The 19,305-nt window shown below is 32.6% G+C and overlaps 1 protein-coding gene across 1 annotated transcript in view; it reads left to right on the top strand.

Moving 5' to 3' along the window:
* LOC110026779 overlaps positions 1-16,021 on the top strand; it is a 22,837-nt gene extending 6,816 nt beyond the window's left edge. The window contains exons 8-9 of the mRNA XM_020727896.1: positions 14,967-15,279; positions 15,489-16,021. Of these exons, the coding sequence (XP_020583555.1) occupies positions 14,967-15,279; positions 15,489-15,869 (694 nt within the window). The 3' untranslated portion in view covers positions 15,870-16,021. The remainder of the gene's footprint in view (positions 1-14,966; positions 15,280-15,488) is intronic.
* The last annotated feature ends 3,284 nt before the right edge of the window (positions 16,022-19,305 follow it).

Raw genomic sequence — 19,305 nt, forward strand, 5'->3', positions numbered from 1 at the left:
ATTCTCCTCCACCCAATCACGTGACCCCCTCGTCATGGATCGGCTCCACCGAGGATCCCACTGGACCATGGAGAGTTTACACACCTTGCAGTCAGTAATCTACTCTGATACCACTCGTCACCTCTCAAAAAAACTCTTAAGAGAGGTGAGCAGCCCAGGACTTTTTTCGGCCCTACACCTAGCCGATGTGGGACTATTTATCCGTGACATCCTGCTCTCAAACATAATACATAAATTAGGGAAGTGTGGCCTAGACCCAAAGTGGAGCTACCTTTGATCTTGTTCAAGATGGAGGCATGTATGACATTGCCTGCATCTATGGACATATTCTTTTGGATGCACTAGTTTACGACAATCCTCTCCTTTATCACCTTACTAAAAATTTAACTAGGCATTAGCTTTAGCAGAAGTGAAATAGTATCAAGTTTTTGTCTCAGTAGTCATAGTAATGGCAGGAAAATGGATAAGTTCATCCTTAAGGTCTTTTCATTCAGCATGGGCATTTGCCCTAAACAGAAATTCTATTATTTCTTAAAAATCTAGGATGATAATATTATATGCAAAATACTAATCAAAGTCAGCATCCTACAACACTAAAAAATGGAATTGATGAATTTTAAATCAAATGGTACTCACTTCCCCCTCATAAAGACTGTCACCCTAACAACAAACACTATGACCGACCTAGTTTCTTAGCAAAACTTCACCCATCTCTTATTAACAATGAGGCTCTCTACCCTACCCCTTGGGTTGAGGAAACCCCGCACAAGTTTGAGTTTTTTATTAATTAGAATTTCATCATATGGAGCAAAATTAGGAAACTAATGACTTCTTGGAATTGAAAGAGGAAGATGGCCTCTTTCTACCATAGGCTTAGGGGCAAAGAAAAAGAAGGTACAATCTAATAATAAGAAATAAAATATAAGTTGTAGTTTATTTAAGCACAAAAATCCCAACCCGAACACTCACAGTCAGTGAATAATTTGAAAAGGACCTGGACCTTTATATAGAAAATAAATGGGTGCCACAATGCTAGAAATCTGATGTTGTGGTCGCCACTAACAAGCGGAAAGGGGCGCTTCAATGTTGGATTGGAGTGCTACATCACCTCGGTTATGCAAACACATGTATATAGAAAGAAATGGGTCCTAAGATGCTTGGTGGAGGCGCTTAGGTGCTGCTCTCTCGGATGTTGGGGCATTGCAACACTAGGTATGTGTGCCGCGACACCAAGTCTAATCAAAAGATGGTCAAGGGCTGTTACTTGACATAGTTACATGCATTTTCTTTAATAATTCTCATTAAAAATTTTATTGAAATATTAGGGGGGCCAACATTACTTTTCTGCCTTGGACTCCTTAAATCCCGACGTTTTGATTTATGCGTGCTCGACAAGTTGACAAGTGTTGCATCGCTACACTTTAGGAGCTTTGACAAGTTGGTAAAACCTTCGAAATCAGGTGAATCAAAATGTGGCATGTGGCAGCCTGCATGGCTAGAAAAAAGACAATCAAGTGTTAGGTCACATCGTCTCGATACTATATGGTAGGCACCTAGGCGCAAGGGTTCAAGCACTGCTGTGGTGGTGCTACTGTGATGGCGCTGCACTGCAACATACAATAAACCACAAACACTTGAAATTTTATAAGTCATTTAACACTATAATCACACAATTGCAATCGAAAAAATAAAATACCAATGCAAGAAAATAACAAGATAGTGTTTGGGTTGCCTCTATGAAGCGCTTAATTTAATTTCCTCAGTTTGACAATGTCAAATTTACTGGGATGACCTAACTCTATATTTTCTCTTCTACAATCACAACCTCTACTAAATAAAGCTTCAATCTTTGACCATTAACTTTTAAAATGCATGTATTTTTCCTATTTTTAATATCAAAAACTCCAAATAAATAAAATTTTTATAATAAATGTATCTAATTATATGTTTTTTAACTTCTCAAAAAATAATTTTAATCTAAAATTAAATAATATCATCTCGTGTTCTGGCTTAAATTATTTTTTAACAAGATTCTGATGATATCTTTTTTTTTTATTTGCTCTTCTTAATATTCTTATAAGATTGCATCTTAATTTTTGTCAACTTATTTAATTGTAGTAACTTTTTATTTGTTGAATCATTCATGCTATAATTAAATTTCTTATACACCCAGTAAACTTTATCGTTCAAAATTTAATCTGTAGAGAGAGATTTGTATTTATCTTATAAGTAGTTCTATAGGCCTAAATCGCATCATCCAATCTAATGAATCAATTATTTTTATTTGGGTGACTATTTTGTCTAAAATTCTTTTAATATTCTTATTTGATACTTCAACTATCATTTGTTTGGGGATGATATTAAGTGATTATTTTATATTTTATTCCAAATTTAGCTGCCAATGTCTCAATTCTATTATTATAAAGGTGACTTCCCTTTTATTACTTATAATAATTCTAGGCATTTCAGATCTATAGAAAATAAATTTCTTTAAAAATCTTAGAATTGCATATGAATCATACTTAGGTAGTGCCACCGTCTGAATCTATTTTGAGACAAAGCCACTTCAAGGAAAATATATTGATTTTTGGAATATGGTAAAGAGCCTTAGAAATTTATTTCCCATACGTCAAATATTTCAACTTCTATGATATAATTTTAGGGTATTTTATTTTTTCTAGATATATTGTTTACTCGTTGACATTTATTATATTTTTTAATGTATTCATTCACATGCTTAATAACGACAGGTCAATAAAATCTCGATTGTGAGATTTTAGAAATAATTATCAAACTTTCAAAATGTCCTTTAAATTCTAAATCATGATAATGCCAAAAAATACTTATCTCATCTAGGGGTACACATCTCCAAATGATTTGATCTTTATATCTTCAAAACCATTAAGGTTCATCCTAAAAGTAAAATATGGTGTTAGAGATAAATTTCTTCCTTGGTTGTATTTGAAATCATAAGATATAATATCACTGACAATGTAGTTGATTATTTCCACATACTAGGGAATAACTTGCTCAACCAAAGTCAACAACTGCTTCATTGATATCACAACTCTAAGGTTTGGAGTTTCCCTGTTCACGTCTGAAAAAGTGTCCAAATAGCTTATTTCGACATATTTTTATTACAAATCTATAAATCAAATTCTTGTAATATATGGATTAAACGAATTAGACCTTGCTAAGCATATTTTCTAGTTACAAGATATATAATCTCAGAATGAACTGCATAAACTGTCACCTTAATATCAATCAAGTAAAATCTGAATTTGTCATTTGCAAATATTATAGCTAGCAATTATTTTTCAATGACTGTATAATTAATTTGAGCACATTTAATGTTTTGCTAGCTTAGTAAATGTCATGAAATATTTATCTATCTTTTTCTCAAAGATATCATCTCCCGCATAATCACTCATATCACATATCAATTCGAAATTATAGTTTCAGTTAAGACTTATGATAAAATGTGTGGTGATCAATTTTTTGCTTCAGTAATTTAAAAGCTTCTAGGCATTTCTTATTTAAATTAAATGAGACATCTTTCTTTAATAAATGATGCAAATGTTTGGTGTTTTTAAATAAGTTTTTAATGTAACATCTGTAAAATCCAACATAACTTAGAAAATACTTAAACCCTTGTATAAATGTGGGTGGAGATAAGTTTTTAATTGTCTGAATTTTAACTTGATCTATTTTCATACATTTCTCAGTACTTATATACAATAAAATTATGGCTTTAGTGAACATTAATTATATTTTTCTCAATTTAGCATTAAATTTGTTTCTTCACATTTTTGCAATACACTTACAAGATGTTCAAGGCATGACTCAAAAGATGTGTCAAATACAAAAAAGCTGTCTATAAATACTTCAATGCCTTGTTGAATGAGATAAAAAAATAGACATCATATACCATTGGTAGGTAGCAGGAACATTAAATAATTCAAAAGATATCAATTTAAAAGCAAATGTATCATAGGGACTAGTTGAAATTATTTTGTCTTGATTTTCAAGTGCTATAAAATATTGATAATATCCCGAGTAGCTATCTAAGAAATAGAAATAAACAAGCTCTATTAACCTATCTAGAGCATCTTGTAAAAAAAATATAGGATATTATGATTTTTTTTTAGCAGTTTTGCTCAACTTATAATCTATACATATTCTCCAACCAGTAATATTCCAAATGGGTATAAGCTCTTTCTCATTCTCAATTATGGTTATCCCAGATTTTTTAGGTACACAATAAATCATACCCACCCAAACACTTTCTGAAATTGGATAAATAATTTATATATTAACATTTCAAAATCTCTTTCTTTACTACATCTTTCGTCATTGGGTTAAGTTTTTTATGTGGGTCTGCCTTTGGTTGATTTCCTCCATCAATATTTTATCCATACAAAAGAAATGATTGATTTTCTTAATATCTTCTTTAGTTTAACCAAAGGCACGTTTATAAGTTCTCAACACTCTCACTTTGTCATTGCAAATCATTTAGTTCAAAAGAGATAATTATCGACAAAGCTAAAGATTATCCTAAGAATGCATATTTAGGTGCTTGAAGAGAGTATTTAATTTAAGGTTAAGGGGCATCAATAATATAAGGTTGTAAAATTTTCACTATTATTGATGTGCATAAATGTTCAAACTTATCCATACTAATTATAGGAATAATTATAGAGTTAACTCTTCCTTTGTTTTTTTTTAATTCATCCCTAATCGAACTTTGCTCTATTGGGTCAATTCTCAAGATCTCAAACATTTGGCTTCTCACATATCCATCCACCTAATCTACGCTAAAGCATTGATCATCGTTAGGGTCTTGATGAAATTTCATTAATTTAAGAATGTTTAATGTAACTTTTTGACCATTAACTCTCATATTTATTTATTTATTTTTGCATGGCAATTATTGTCCTTGTAGTAGCTATGAAAGATTTGCTTAAAATGATGAGAATCTCTTTATCTTCTTCTATATTTAAGATAATAAAATCTATAGGGAAGATGAATTTATTTACCTTAATTAATGTATCATCTACAATCCCTTCAGGATAAATTAAAGATTGATCAGCTAATTGAAGGGTCATAGTAGTGAGCTGAACTTTTCATAGTCCTATTCTCCTAAAAAATGACAAAGGCATTAGATTGACGCTAGATCTTAGGTCATATAATATTTTGCCAAAGAATTTGTCTTTATAGTGCATGATATAGTAAAACTATCCTTAAGCTTTTGAGGAAGTTTCTTTTAACGTATAATACTAAATTTTTATGTTAAGGCCACCGTTTCAAATTTAGCTAGTTTACATTTTTTATTAAAGATGTTTTTCATAAATTTTATATAACTAAGTGTTTGTTCAAGTGTTTCAACAAATGATTTATTAATACTAAACTTCTTGAACACTTGTGATAACTTAGAGAACTGCTTGTCAAGTTTATGCTTCTGAAATCTTTTGGGAAAATGATGGTGGTGGTCTCTCTCTCATTTCTAAGTGATTGTTCATCTTTCCTTGAGTTGTTGTAGGTCTCACAGTTGATGTCATAGGCTCAAATTCTTTAATTTAACTTCATCTTTGTTCAACTTTCTAACTCTTTTACACTCTTAAGTTTTATGAACTTGCACTATTCCTTACCTTACTGTTTTGGATTTACTTCATTGTTGCTCGGTACTATCACTTAGGTCTATTTCTTAACGAAATTGGTAACTTTCTCAATTCAGTTTCTACGTTTCTAATTGTCGTAGTTTAATTTTATAACTGATCTCCCATTTGCAACACTAATACTTTCAAATATTTTTTTTTCTTAAGTTCTTATAAGAAGTGAGTCCAAGTGAGTAATTGGGTCTAGGTTTCTGAAACTTGCTATCCTGATTGTTCTAGTTGCCTGAGGTTTGTTGTTGGTTGTTGCCCCACTGATTATTTATTATACTTTGGTTGTTATTTCAATTATTATTTGGGTAGTTTTTCTAATCAAGGCTGTTGGTCCTTGAGTAAGGATTGTTAGGTATTATTGATTACATTCATTGGCTCCATAGTTGAAATATAGTTGCCTATATGTACCCTTATCACTCATAAGGGATTCTTGCATTGAATTTAGCCTTTAAGTTGTTTAGAATTTTTGAAATAGTTGTTATCTATGATGTCAAGATAGCTAATATATTATTATCATGCATACTATCTTTTTAGGGTTTACTCTTTGACACGGATCTTGGACCCTGGCTGAGTCAACTAGCGGTTAAGTAGACAGAGTCACAGTCTAGCAGGAGGTTGGACCGACCCTCCCTCCTGGTCCTTTGGCATGGGATTCGCCTCTCTCGCGCCTTCCTCCCTTTTCCCTCTTTGATTCCTACCATAGGAGATTCCTTCCTATTCTATTTCATTCCTTTTCTACATTCTTCCTATTCTATCTACTAGTAATCATTATATGTATGTTGTTGGCTTGCCTAGAGGATAATTTTTTATCGTTCTTTTGAATTTAGATTTTTGCCTCTGAACTTTCTCCCTCTTAGGGTGTATCTGACGTGAGGTGTTTCGGCTATAACTCGTTCGACGTGGTGATTATCTTTGTTCAGTCCATTCCTTCTTGTTGCCGCCCAGTCCACCGCTGTCCCTGCTCGCAATTAGCTTCGTCCAACCTTTCCAACAGGCTACCCCTTTCTCTAGGCCCCCCTCCAGCTCGGCCAGACAGATTGCTCTTGCCTCCAGCCAATCTAGGATCGTCGGAGCTTTCTCCAGACACTATCCAGCTCGATTAGACAAGCCACCCTTGCCTTCTGCCTACCCAGAATCGCCGCACCTCCCTCCAGGCACTGTTGAGCAAACTTATTCTTCAAATCAGTGGAGAAATATGTCTAACCGCTTCACTAGTTGAACAAACTTGACAAAAACATTTGGATCTCTATATTGGTTCAATACATTAGACGAATCAAAGTGAGTTCTTTTCCAAATTAGCAGGCTAAATCTATGATATATTGCCATTTGCTCAACAAGTCCAAAGATTGAGCTAAATTTCTCTCAAGTTCAATAAAATTAAGGGTTAAACTTGTTGATTCGTTTCAACTCAATAAATCCACATTGGAGCTGATTGCATATTCTAAATAGGCTTTTGTAGTGAAGTACATGTAAGTGTGCATACTCACTTACTAAGACTTGGGATTGAACCAAATCCATTTCAATTCACAAACATAAGCATACACATACATTTATTAGGCTACCATAGTTAAATGTTGCATCAAACATGCTAAGAAGTACCACCAATGCCAAATTAGTGGAGGCACTCTATATCAACTGTCTAACCTATTATAACAACATTTTGACCATTTGAAAGTTGGGGCACAAATATGATTGACCCTATAAAACTTGTCTTCCTTAGGACATTGATTTATCCTCCATGCATCTAATTATTTTTATATTTGGTTGATTCCCCTAAAAGAAGTCAAGTTGAATAACATGAATGCTTTTTTGAGACTGCATTGTTTATCAAATTAAAGTCACATGCTAAATCATAACAAATAATGAGATGATCTTCAAAAGCCGTAATGTTTATTGATTTGTCAAGAAACAAAAAATAGAATTCTTTTGCTCCTCAATGTATAACTTGCGGGCCAATGATCTGATTGAGGTATTTAATATAATCTTGGTGAAGCTTCTTAAAAAAAATTTCTCGAAAGATTTTTAACATATGTGGTGTCACACCCCAACTGCATCCCCTTTAAGGGTCAGCTGAGGTGTTACAAAGTCTGACAATTTGGCTAGACAAAATTCTTACCAACACCCGTCCTAACTTGCAAAATCAGTACCCAATTATTAATAAATTAGTCTAACTAAATTGCAGCCAACATACGTGATACATTGCATTTCATAATTCATTCATATACATACTCGATAGAATGAAAAATCATAACTTCAAAACATAATAAAATATGTACCGAAAGCGTTTGTACGAGCTTCCAAAACTATACGGTGCAAATGCTGTACAAATCACACCTGGTTACTCGCCTCAGTCTCTTTGCCTCTACCTGAAAGGCAACAATGCAGAGTGAGCAACAAAGAGCTCAGACGAATAATCAAAATAAAATAAGGTTTTATACATGGAAAAGAAAAAAATTTGCATGCTCTTTGGAAACTTTACATGTCTACACACAGGTCATATACTAGAATCATATATAACATAAAAAAAGGTAGTGTAAAAATTAAGACTGTAGTATGTCATAATCATGAAGTCATAAGTATAACCAAAAGCATGTTCCTAAGTTATTTATCGTATGTAATCATAGCAATGTCATTTCATAGGTGTCATTTCATAATAACGTCACTTATAAATATATATGCCTAAATTATTTTCATGTTCTATCATCATGGGTCGTCACTATGCCCCAAAGACCATATAAACTGTCGATAAAGGTTGAGTTTCCCTCAACATAACATTTATCAATAATTCATATGTTTTTAATGGTTCCCTGATGTTATGTCACTGTCTAATTCAATCAATTTTATGAGTTTTGTCCCTGTTTAAATATCAATATCAAATTTCTACATAGTGTATTTTCATGCACTCATGTAATAGTCTACTCATAATATTCTTTGTGATATTTCTTAAAGCATAATACTTGTAGCATGCATTCATAGATATTATATATATGTTTGAATCATAAATGAATACATGTAATGTATCTTAACATAACATAGCATCTTATGTATCGTAAAGGAAGTCAGCATGCATATATATATATTCACTCACAGGTATTCATCCACAATATGCAATAATTTTTAAATGCTTCAATGTCAAATCTAGAATCACTTGAAAACCTATAACAAATTATTTTTCTTATTTCATTTGACTTGACGGAGCAATCCTACAACGAGTTCTCACATGCCCGTCTTGCGCTCGCTGTCTGTTGCAAACAACCTGAGAATCATAAGTTTCATAGAAATTCATAAAATCCTAGCTCTTATCATAATTTAACCGAAAGCATAACTTATTCGCCCAAAACATACCTCAAACTTACTTCTCAGTAAAAATCCACCTTTCTGATATGCCAATTTTCTCACCAATTCTTACTAACACTTCAATCTTCTCTTTCTTTCCCTTCACTTATCTTGCGTTAAAATCCATTCAGAAGGTTGAAAATCACTTTGGATGCTTCCAACACAAATTGGCTCCTCCGACGACTATCGAAAAGAAAAAAAATGTATGAAAAATGAGGCAAACTTCAATATGGAAGTGTGAGAAAGGAAATAAATGTCTTGAATAGAGTGAAAGAGGTTTTTCGTACCATTCAATTTTGCCTCGGAACCCTGAATCGTCAGCTACGGGACTTTGCTGCTCGTTTGGATTGTGCGACTATAGTGCACCGTGCGCTGTTTCACGCGGGATTACCTTTAATTGTGTGAAATTGAATAAGGAGAGGGGAAAATCAAAGGCCCTGGAGGAAATACAATGCATTCAACCCACTTAATCTATCCTAACGCTAAATATCGAATGAAATGTCAGTTGGGAACAATAGAGTTGTGGGATTAAAGTTAATTAAGGGTCTTAATTAAGTTAAATATATTTTTTTAACTTTAGAATTTTTTATCTCCCAATCCAAACTTAATAAATATATAATGCTTTATATGAAATTGATGGATTTCATTCATAGAATTTTGTAAAAAAAAATCGATTAACTTTCGAATGATGCAAAATTTGGGTTACTTTTCAAATTTGTCGAGCTTTACTCGGTTTCTCGAAATTTGGGCGTTCACACCACATAAAATTTGGGGATGACAACTTTGTATTCACTTATTTTTGAAATACCGATAATACCATTTCTGAACATTGCTACCTCCACTTGATATTGCCATTCAATTTTAAGTCACACAGAGAAAATGTTGTCTATGACTCGAGCAAAATTTGGAAAGCTATAAGACAAGGTTGACTCGATCCCTTGATCATGTGGTCAACCTTAAAAAAAATTTAGAGCAGTGAAGTAGTACTCGTGTTAAAGACGTACGATTCTTTATTATCTTATTCAAAGTTAATCTCCACCAAATTGGGGAGAGCCATTTATCGTTGAAAAGTATATGGTAGGAGCCTCCTAACTTTTTAATATATAGGGTCTAAATCTTATGCCTTCTATAAATGTCTGCTACCTCAAGAAGTATTATATGTAGTTAGCTAAGCCATTTTGCAAACACACAAAAACCAAATGGTCAAACTTTTCTCATTAGTCCACTATATTTTAGTAGCCAAGTCAACTTTTATAAATGATCTAGCTTAATGAGTCAAAGGCTTGAGCCATTCATAACTAGTTCAATGAGATCATGCAACATAATTGGTCAAACTATTATTCCATTATCTAAATGAAAAGTTGATTTGCTCATAATACTCTCCTCTTTGACCATATATTTCTATAGCGCATAGTAGTGCTCTATTGTCGATTGTGTGGTAAGATGCACTCCCGCCCTATTAGCAAGGGATGGCACATGATATCAAAATTGCCATCTTTATATGTTCTATGGATGAGCAATAATGCATAGCACGTTGCTATCATAATGCATACTACTTTAATTTATTTGATTTATTACTTAAAATTAATACTACAACAACAGGTCTTTATCTCACTACATGGGGTCGGTTAAATGAATCCTTATTCTTCATTGTGCTCATTTGAGTGTCATTTTTCATTTAATTCTAATAAATTAAGATCATCTTTCATGCAATATGCCTATGTCTTTTTAGGTCTATCTCTATCTTTCTTAACATAAGTTAAATCTAAAACATGTACTCTTCTAACTAGATCATCAGATCGTCGACGTTTAATGTGGCTGAATCATCTAAGAAGACTCTCTAATCCTGTCCGCCACTGGAGCTACTCCAAATCTTCCGTATTTGTTTCACATTTTTACTCTAAGTGTAAAGTCACTCGTCCACTTGAGCATTCTCTCTCATCTTAGCAACTCTTAACTTAATTTTGTGCTTCTCTTTTAGAGGTCAACATTCTGCACCATAAAATATTGTAGTCTTACCACGAGCTTATAAAATTTTTCTTTGAGTCTAAATATTACTTTTATGTCACACAATAGGCCAAATACATTCGTCTACCTCAATCATCGATTTTGAATTATACTATTTACATCCCCATCTATGTCACCATCATTTTAAACAATAAGAGATATCTTAAATTTTCACTCCTTTTATTGACTTGCTTATCCATAGTTACAAGCCCACCACTAGATCTATTACTAAAAAAATTTTATTCCATGTATTCAATTTTAGATCTTCTCAAAAGGAAGCCTTTATACTCTAAAGTTGATCTCCATAATTCGAGTTTTTTTTGAACTCTCTCTAGTTTATCCCCTAGAAGGATATCATCAGCGAAAATCATACTCCAAGGTACATCCTTCTATAGATATTCAATAAGAACAAAAAGATGTGCTTAAAGCCAATCTCTAATGTACTCCAACTGAAATAAGAAAATACTTGGTCTATCATTTTTGTGTTCGATCAAAAGTAACAACTCTAGTATAGATATCTTTAATGACATGAATATAAGCAATATCAAAAACTTTATTTTCTAGAACTCTTCATAGTAATTCTCTTGTAATCTCATCATAAGCTTTTTCTAAATCAACAAATATCAACACCTTGCTTTATTACTTAAAATTAATGTCAATATTATTTTTTATTAATTTATTATTATTATTTTTATTATTATTATTTTGACTTTGCTTAGGCTTCAAAGTAAACGTTCAGTGTTCAGAGAGCTTTGATGCATGCTAGAGGGGCTAAAGCGTCTAGTAACTACCTATAACATGTGAAAGATAAATCCAATAATATTTGAACGAGAAGTTGAATGACTAAAGCACTTGCTGATATAGATGAATGAGATGATTTATATATGATGGTTGATGAAATTTTGTTTTGGACTACTATAAATTAAAGTTTACTAATTTTTATCAAAATTTAAAGATGACTTGTATGCTTAAAAGAATAAAGGCTAAAGGGCTGTTGGATATATTTTTTATCCCGATTTTCATTACCATAATAGTCTATTTTTCATAAATTCTTATATATATTTACCTATATCATTATAAATACATTTTTTTAATATTTTATGGTATGTTTAAAAGAGCATGCACTATGCACATGGCTACAAGAGACCTTTTAAGTCATGATGTGTTATCTGTCAAATTTTCATTAACAAGTATGTCTAACAACAATCTTGAAGGCTGAGACAATTTTATATAAACCCCCTTTAAATCAAATTAGCTGAGTTTCATAACCAAAATCTTGAGGTTATTGAATTGCTGATTCAAGAGTCGAGTTGTCTTGTTGATTCAACAAGCTCTGGAAGTTAAGTTGGCATAAACATTCAATGGTTCAACAAACATAAGGTTGCCTATTCAATAATCCTAATGATCGAGTCATCCTCAGCTCACAAGCAGCAGGGCTGAGTCATCACATCAATTCGAAAAGCCTAGTAGCTACTAAGTTGGCATGTACACTTGATGGTTCAAAGAATGCAAGGAATCAACGCTCTTTCTTAGTTCAATAAGCCCAAGCTTTGAATTGGTGAATTATCTCATCTCTCTACTCTAACAACTGAGCTATCAAGTCAATTCCACAAGTTCTAATAGCTAAGTTGATATATACTTTTAATGATTCATCAAGTTCAAGGACTGACCGGTCCCCTAGCTAGTTTAATAAACCTAAGGTTGAACAAGTATTCTCATCTCAGGAGGCCATGGGCCAAGCTATCATGTAAAATCTATTAGCATTAGTAGTCAAGTTGGCTTGCCTTATGATGTTTCAACAAGACTAAGGATCGCACCATCTTCTTGCAAGTTCAACAAACTTAATGGTAGAACTAGCACTCAATTCAACAAGTTGAGTTGGCGTAAATGTGTTGGTATAACAAACTTGCTCATGATGCCTGTTTTGCGCAAATCCCCATTGCCATTTACCTCCTGTCTTTCTCCGGCACAAAAGCTCGTGCCCTTGAATTTGTTTTTTTATATTGAAACCTACTCAAGCAACTTCCCAAATGTGATCTAGCTCGAGCTTCCATCTTTCAACCTTTGCCTCTTGATCTTTTGCTCGTCTCGTTCTCTTGCTAACCAACAACACTACTTACGAAAGTCCTCTTTTATGTTCTACCTATAATTCTAGCATAACCTCTCGTTCGTGTACTCTGCTAATTTTGTTGAAGACAACAAGTATGACTTCCTCCAAGATTTAACTTTAATAATGCAAACTGAATCCTTCCTACAAAATTAGTTTCATCGGCTGCATTTTGGCATCCATCTTAAATAGTATTGTAGCATTTTGAATCAAATAAAACTTGCAAAATCTTGTGTATTTGTTATCAAACAGTGATCTCTTTGTTCTTGATCCTCGTTGATCACCTCTTCTGGTGGTGCTTGTGGCCTATTGATGATATTGATTTCATATTTGTCCGTGGTGAACAAAGGGAGAGATTCTTGAGAGAGAAGATCTAAGAATCTTATTTCTAGCACAAAATGCCTAAAGAAATTGTTTATAAAAAAAATGGAGTTTTGATTCTCTATTTATAAATTTTTGGATGCTAAAGGAAAACTCTATATCTTAATCTCATAAAAATAAGAAAAATGTGTTAGTATACTTATTGACACATGGATTTTATGGTCTATACATTAATAAATGCACGTGGATAACTCTCAAACAAAATGATTGGCGGGGAGTCGTTGAATATGAAGATGTTGAAAGCATGTTGGCTAGAGACACGTAACTATTCCCATGAGCTGGGGAAATGATCTTCAAAAGGTGGCAAGTAACCTTGCAAGTCTGATGTGGTTTCTAGAGATTGTGCCTCTCTCATTTGCTCATTTTGAGCTATTGAGCTGGGTTGGACCAATTGAATCAAGTTTTAGCTGTATTCGGGTATACATTTAGTTTTCTGATTCTCATGCATTTTTTAAGGGTAACTTGTGATTCTCTTTTATTTTTGAAGAGTACCTTATGAAAAGAACTAGAAAATTAAGTGAAACATTTATTATTTTTGAACACTAAAGGAGGATCAATAGATTTTACTATCCTTCTTAATTCCTGCATATGGCACAAACACTTTGTTCAACGCTGTAATAATACTTGTTATTTGATTACTGTATTTGTTCGCACCCATATCTGCTTATAAATTAAAGCTAAAAAAACTCTCATTTGGAGCTTTATCTTCCTTCTTCTCCCTTCTTACCATAGCTTTGTAACTTTACTCTCAAACGGGTCCTCAAATGGCTCGAGTCAACCGCAGAGAAAGAATTGGATGGGGCAATCATGAGTTGTGTCAGAATATTTTATATAACTGCAAACAAATTTAGTATAAGAAGTGGAGGTCGAGCCGGCCTACTCGAAAGGGGTAGAAGGGTTAATGGGTTGGTAGAAGAATCCATGTTAATACAGTCATCGATCTCTTTGTGCCAAATATACTCATGCTGAGTCGAGTAGTGTTGGTGACACGTGAAAATGTTATGGCTCAGGTAATCCTGTCCCACTAATATAGGAGAGCTCCTCAATTGCCTTCTGCTATGGTTTAATTGAAATAGAGTTTAGATTATCTTAGAGTCAACTATTTAAGGTTCTAGCTCCATTATGTAGGTGCTTTTGAGATCTAAAAATTGTGCAAAAAATGTGCGTGATCAAATTAATTTTTAACGTTGTTTAACAAATAATCCCAAAATCAATACAAACATCACATATGAAGAAGGTTACCTCCCAAAATTCATTACACTGCTCAAATCCCAGTGACTGAATGCATACTGCAGGAATTAAAAAAAAAGAGAAAAAAATTGAAGTTTATGTTAAAGATGAACGATTACATCATTCAAGTTATCTCATACAGTTTGGAAATTGTTTGATAAAAATTATAATCACACATCAACTCATTTTTCTCAACAACTAACCTCACAAAATTTTGACAAAATGTCTCCCTGTTCCAGCGTTGTTGGTGACACGTGTGTGGCCATGGATGAATGGGTCCTTCACCCCAGCGAACACACTGCCCTTGATGACATCCTTCCTTGTGTGGATGTTTCTACCGCAAATGATTCCTTGTACAGGAGCAGGGAAGTTACCTATAATCTGGCAGACATTGTAAATAATGTCATCAATGGTGTGGTCAATCCCAGTAATCCGAAAATTCAATTCAACCAATCTGGCCCCTTGGTGCCAACACTTTGCAACCCTTTGAACAAAGATCTGAGCAATCGCACTTGCGCCTCCGACGAGGTTACTTTAAGCAATGCATCACAGGTTTGTTCAAGCAACTGAAAATCACAGTTTCTTTAACAAGATGCAACATTGTTTTTCTTTTTAGAAGGATGGAACTTGTTTTACTACTTAGCTTCCAAGAACTGTTTTACAAAAAGGTTACTAAGCTGAAATGCTTATTGTAGAATCATATTTAAAAACTAAAGAGGAATAAGAATAAGTTAAAAGATTCTGTTAAATTATTAATGCAGGTATGGAAGAAATATGAGTGCAGTGCCACTTCCATCAATGGTTTCGAGGTTTGCGCGACCGTTGGACGCATAACTCCTACTATATATGATCAAATGGATGCTGCTGTATCAGTGGGATATGGCTTATACCATTATGGTCCTTTCCTTGTTCAGCTTGAAGACTGCACTTTTGTAAGAGAGACATTCAGTTCTATAAAGCAGAACAATTGCCCAGGTCTCAGAAAAAATACCAAATGGGTGTATGCCGGTCTTACAATGGTTTCGGCAGCTGTCATGCTTTCAACCATTTTTTGGGTCATCTATGCTCGAGAAAGGCGGCATCGGGTTTATGGAAAGCAGAATGATTTTCGTCAAGGACATGCTCTGGTTCTAGACAAGTAGTGTGGCTGGTTTGTTTTTGTGAAGTCTTTCAGTACTTGTTTTGTTGGTGTAAAGAGAATGGTTTTCTTTGTGATGGTGTGTGTTTGGTTGTCAGAGTTGAGTGGAGGGAATTTGATGATTATGTTTATAGCAATGAAGAGCTTGTATGGGAATTGTTTGATCTTAGTAGGGCTTTTAATTACTAGAAAAGGTTTTTTTGTGAATAGCAATACTGCCCAATTTGGTATAAAGGAATTAAAAGTTATGATTTGAAATGGAAATTATTTAGGACTTTGAATTGAAGATAGTATTTATCAACGTATTTGATTGAGAAGAAATTAAGTGAAAAAAAGTATTTTCTTTTTCATTTAGACGATGTTTTTTTAAAGAAAAAAAAAACTCGAAGTCACAACAAGGATATGATCAAAAAAATTTTCAAATTTTCAGTAGGTTTGAGCATGAAATTGTTAATGAGAATACATCTTTTTGACATTTTTGAGGCAAGTATAGTTTTCTACAAAATTACATCACAACTAATTAAGAAATTATATGATTAAAGATTGTAAATTTATACCACCTGAAGTGGTGTAAGTTAGAAGAGAGAATAGAAAGGTAGGGAGGGAAATGGTGATAGAGAAAGAAAGGTTTTTTTATTGAAATAATGAAATACTTTTTTGCAGGGAAAACTATCTTCTGGATTGAGGAGTGTAGGCTGTCAAAGGCTGAGCTGTTGAGTAACTGCTTGCCACTTCAGTTGGAAGAATTATTATGTAGCTCTGCGTGCGGAAGTCAATCCGTAAATACTATGTGTTAATCAATTATTATTATTATTATTTTATTCTAGAGAATATGTTTTAATTTAAAATAAGAAAACGAAACAGTACGGCCTGACCTCTACCCGACTCATCTAGAAAAAAAACGAATATAACAAATACAGATATTGAGGCTTTTGGCGCCCGACGTTCATTCAACATTACATATTCTGAGAGAATTGATATCAAGATACTTGGGGTTTTCCAACGTTTGATGTTCCACCGTTTTCTACTCTACGGTTGAGATTCTCATTTTTATCCGACGTTCATTCAACATTACATATTCTGAGAGAATCGACATCAAGATACTTTGGGTTTTTCCAACGTTTGATGTTCGACCGATTTCTACTCTATGGTTGAGATTCTCATTTTTACCAAGGTTAGACGTTGACATTTTCTCTCTTTTCATGTTCTATTCATTTATTTTTGCTTGTCGACATTTTCTTATTCTAGGGCTCCACATGTCTGTCTGTCTCCCAGTTGAACGACGAAGAAGAAACTGGGACTTTCATACAATTTAAAGTGCAATATACGATAGCTGCGCGCGATCCACTAATTGTCATTTTGGCGAGTGAATCCAAAAATATGCTTCAAATGTGACCCAATTGATTTCCTTTTTTTATAGTGTTTTATTTATTTTTTCTAACTAAAGGAAGTTTTTTTTTTTGTTTTTTTTTTGTTTTTCGGTGCTTTTTCCTAAAAGTACAACCATTTTGTATCAATTCTCCATATATTTTTTGAGCCTAACCAATTTGAAATGGTTTTTTTAATGCTATTCTAAAAGAGTTCATAACTGCAGAGTTTCTCTTTTATATGTCTATATATGTAGAAATACATGAACGTAAATATTTTGTTTTCTTTCCTTGTACAATCATGTGATGTATCTAAATGAGTTTGAATGTTCTCTGGTTTATTTTTTCATCTTGTAAAATTATGTTGTTCATGGATGTACTTTTAGTTTTTTTCTATATCGTTTTTTTTTTCGATAATACTTTTTATTATTTTTTTGTTTTACATACAAAAATATTTTTCTTTTACATTTTATACATGACTTATTAATCGGATCTTATTTTCTTTAGTGAATGTTTTCCCATTGAGTTTTGTTTTCATTGAAATCATCCCTCAATTTTGTTTTCATTTTTTGATGAATTTAGAATTGAAAACACAATGATTAGTACAAACTTTATAGATGTGATCTTTTCTTGAGGATTTTATTTATTTCAGTACAATCATATTGTACATGGTTGTACCGAATATTTTTTTTGTCGAGTTTTTTTCAATAAAATCATCCCTCAATTTTGTTTGTATTTTTGCATGAGTTTAGAATTGAAAACTCAATGATTAGTGCAGAAGTTATAAATGTAGTCTTTTTATGTGGATTTTGTTTTCTTCGTACAACCATGATCATGTTGTACATGGTTGTACCGAATATTTTTCTATCAAGTTTATTTTCATTAAAATATTCTCTCAATTTTATTTACATTTTTTGATGAGTTTGGAATTGAAACCACAATAATTAGTGCATAATTTATAAATTTGATCTTTTCTTGCGGATTTTATTTTCTTCGTTAACTCTATGTTGTACATGGTTGTACCAAATACTTTTCTGTAGAGTTTTGTTTTATTAAATTTATCGCTCAATTTCATTTGCATTTTTAGATGAGTTTAGGGTTGAAAACCCAAATGATTAGTGCATAATTTATAAATGTGATTTTTTGTGCGAATTTTATTTTCTTCGGTACAATCATGTTATACATGATACCAAATGTCAAAATATTTTTCTGTCGAGTTTTGTTTTCAGTAAGCTCATCCCTCAATTTCTTTTGCATTTTTTGATGATTTTATAATTGAAAACCCAATGATTACTACAAAAGTCTATATTTTTACTTTCTTATTTATTTTTTTCTTTTATGTATAACTTTAATTTAATGGTTGTACCTTCTAAATTTGTATTCTCATACTTTTTTAACGTTACAACAACATTGTACATAGTTGTACTTTTTTTTTTTCTTGCTATTATTTTGTTATGGAGAGACATGAATTTTATTTTCATTGTGTATATTTTCTTAATTTAACAAGCAATGGTTAGACGGTGGTAATAAATTTAACTTTTTTTCTTCTTTTGTGTCTTATGTACAACCATTTATTACATAGTTATATATATGATTTTTTTTTATCTGGATCTTATTTTTTTTGGTACAACTCAATGATTTAGGTAAAAATATTTTTTTTTACTTTTTATTTTATTTTTTTCTTGAGTACATTGATGTTGTATATGGTTGTACTGAGTTTTTTTTTTCCTTTTGAATTTTTATTTTGTTTCTTATTTTCTTCGGTACAACAACGTTGTACTTGGTTGTACCATGTACTTTTTTTTGTAAGGTTCTTATATATTTTTTGGTTTATTCTTTAAACATTGTATTTATAAACTTTTAATAAAATGACCAACAGACAAATTACTTCAAGAGCCAGCTCTCAAGGTTTCGAGAAGTAAGTGATGAATTTTCATAGGACATCCTTGAGGATGTTGCTGATATAATGAGGACTCCATGTATTTATCACATTGGTAAGGTTCCACCAATCCAATTAGATGTAACACTTATTGTCAAATGCTAGAATGTTCAGAGGCAATCATTCTTTGTCAG

This window comes from Phalaenopsis equestris, unplaced genomic scaffold, assembly GCF_001263595.1.
Source record: "Phalaenopsis equestris unplaced genomic scaffold, ASM126359v1 Scaffold000400, whole genome shotgun sequence".
In the NCBI taxonomy this organism is placed as follows: Eukaryota; Viridiplantae; Streptophyta; class Magnoliopsida; order Asparagales; family Orchidaceae; genus Phalaenopsis; species Phalaenopsis equestris.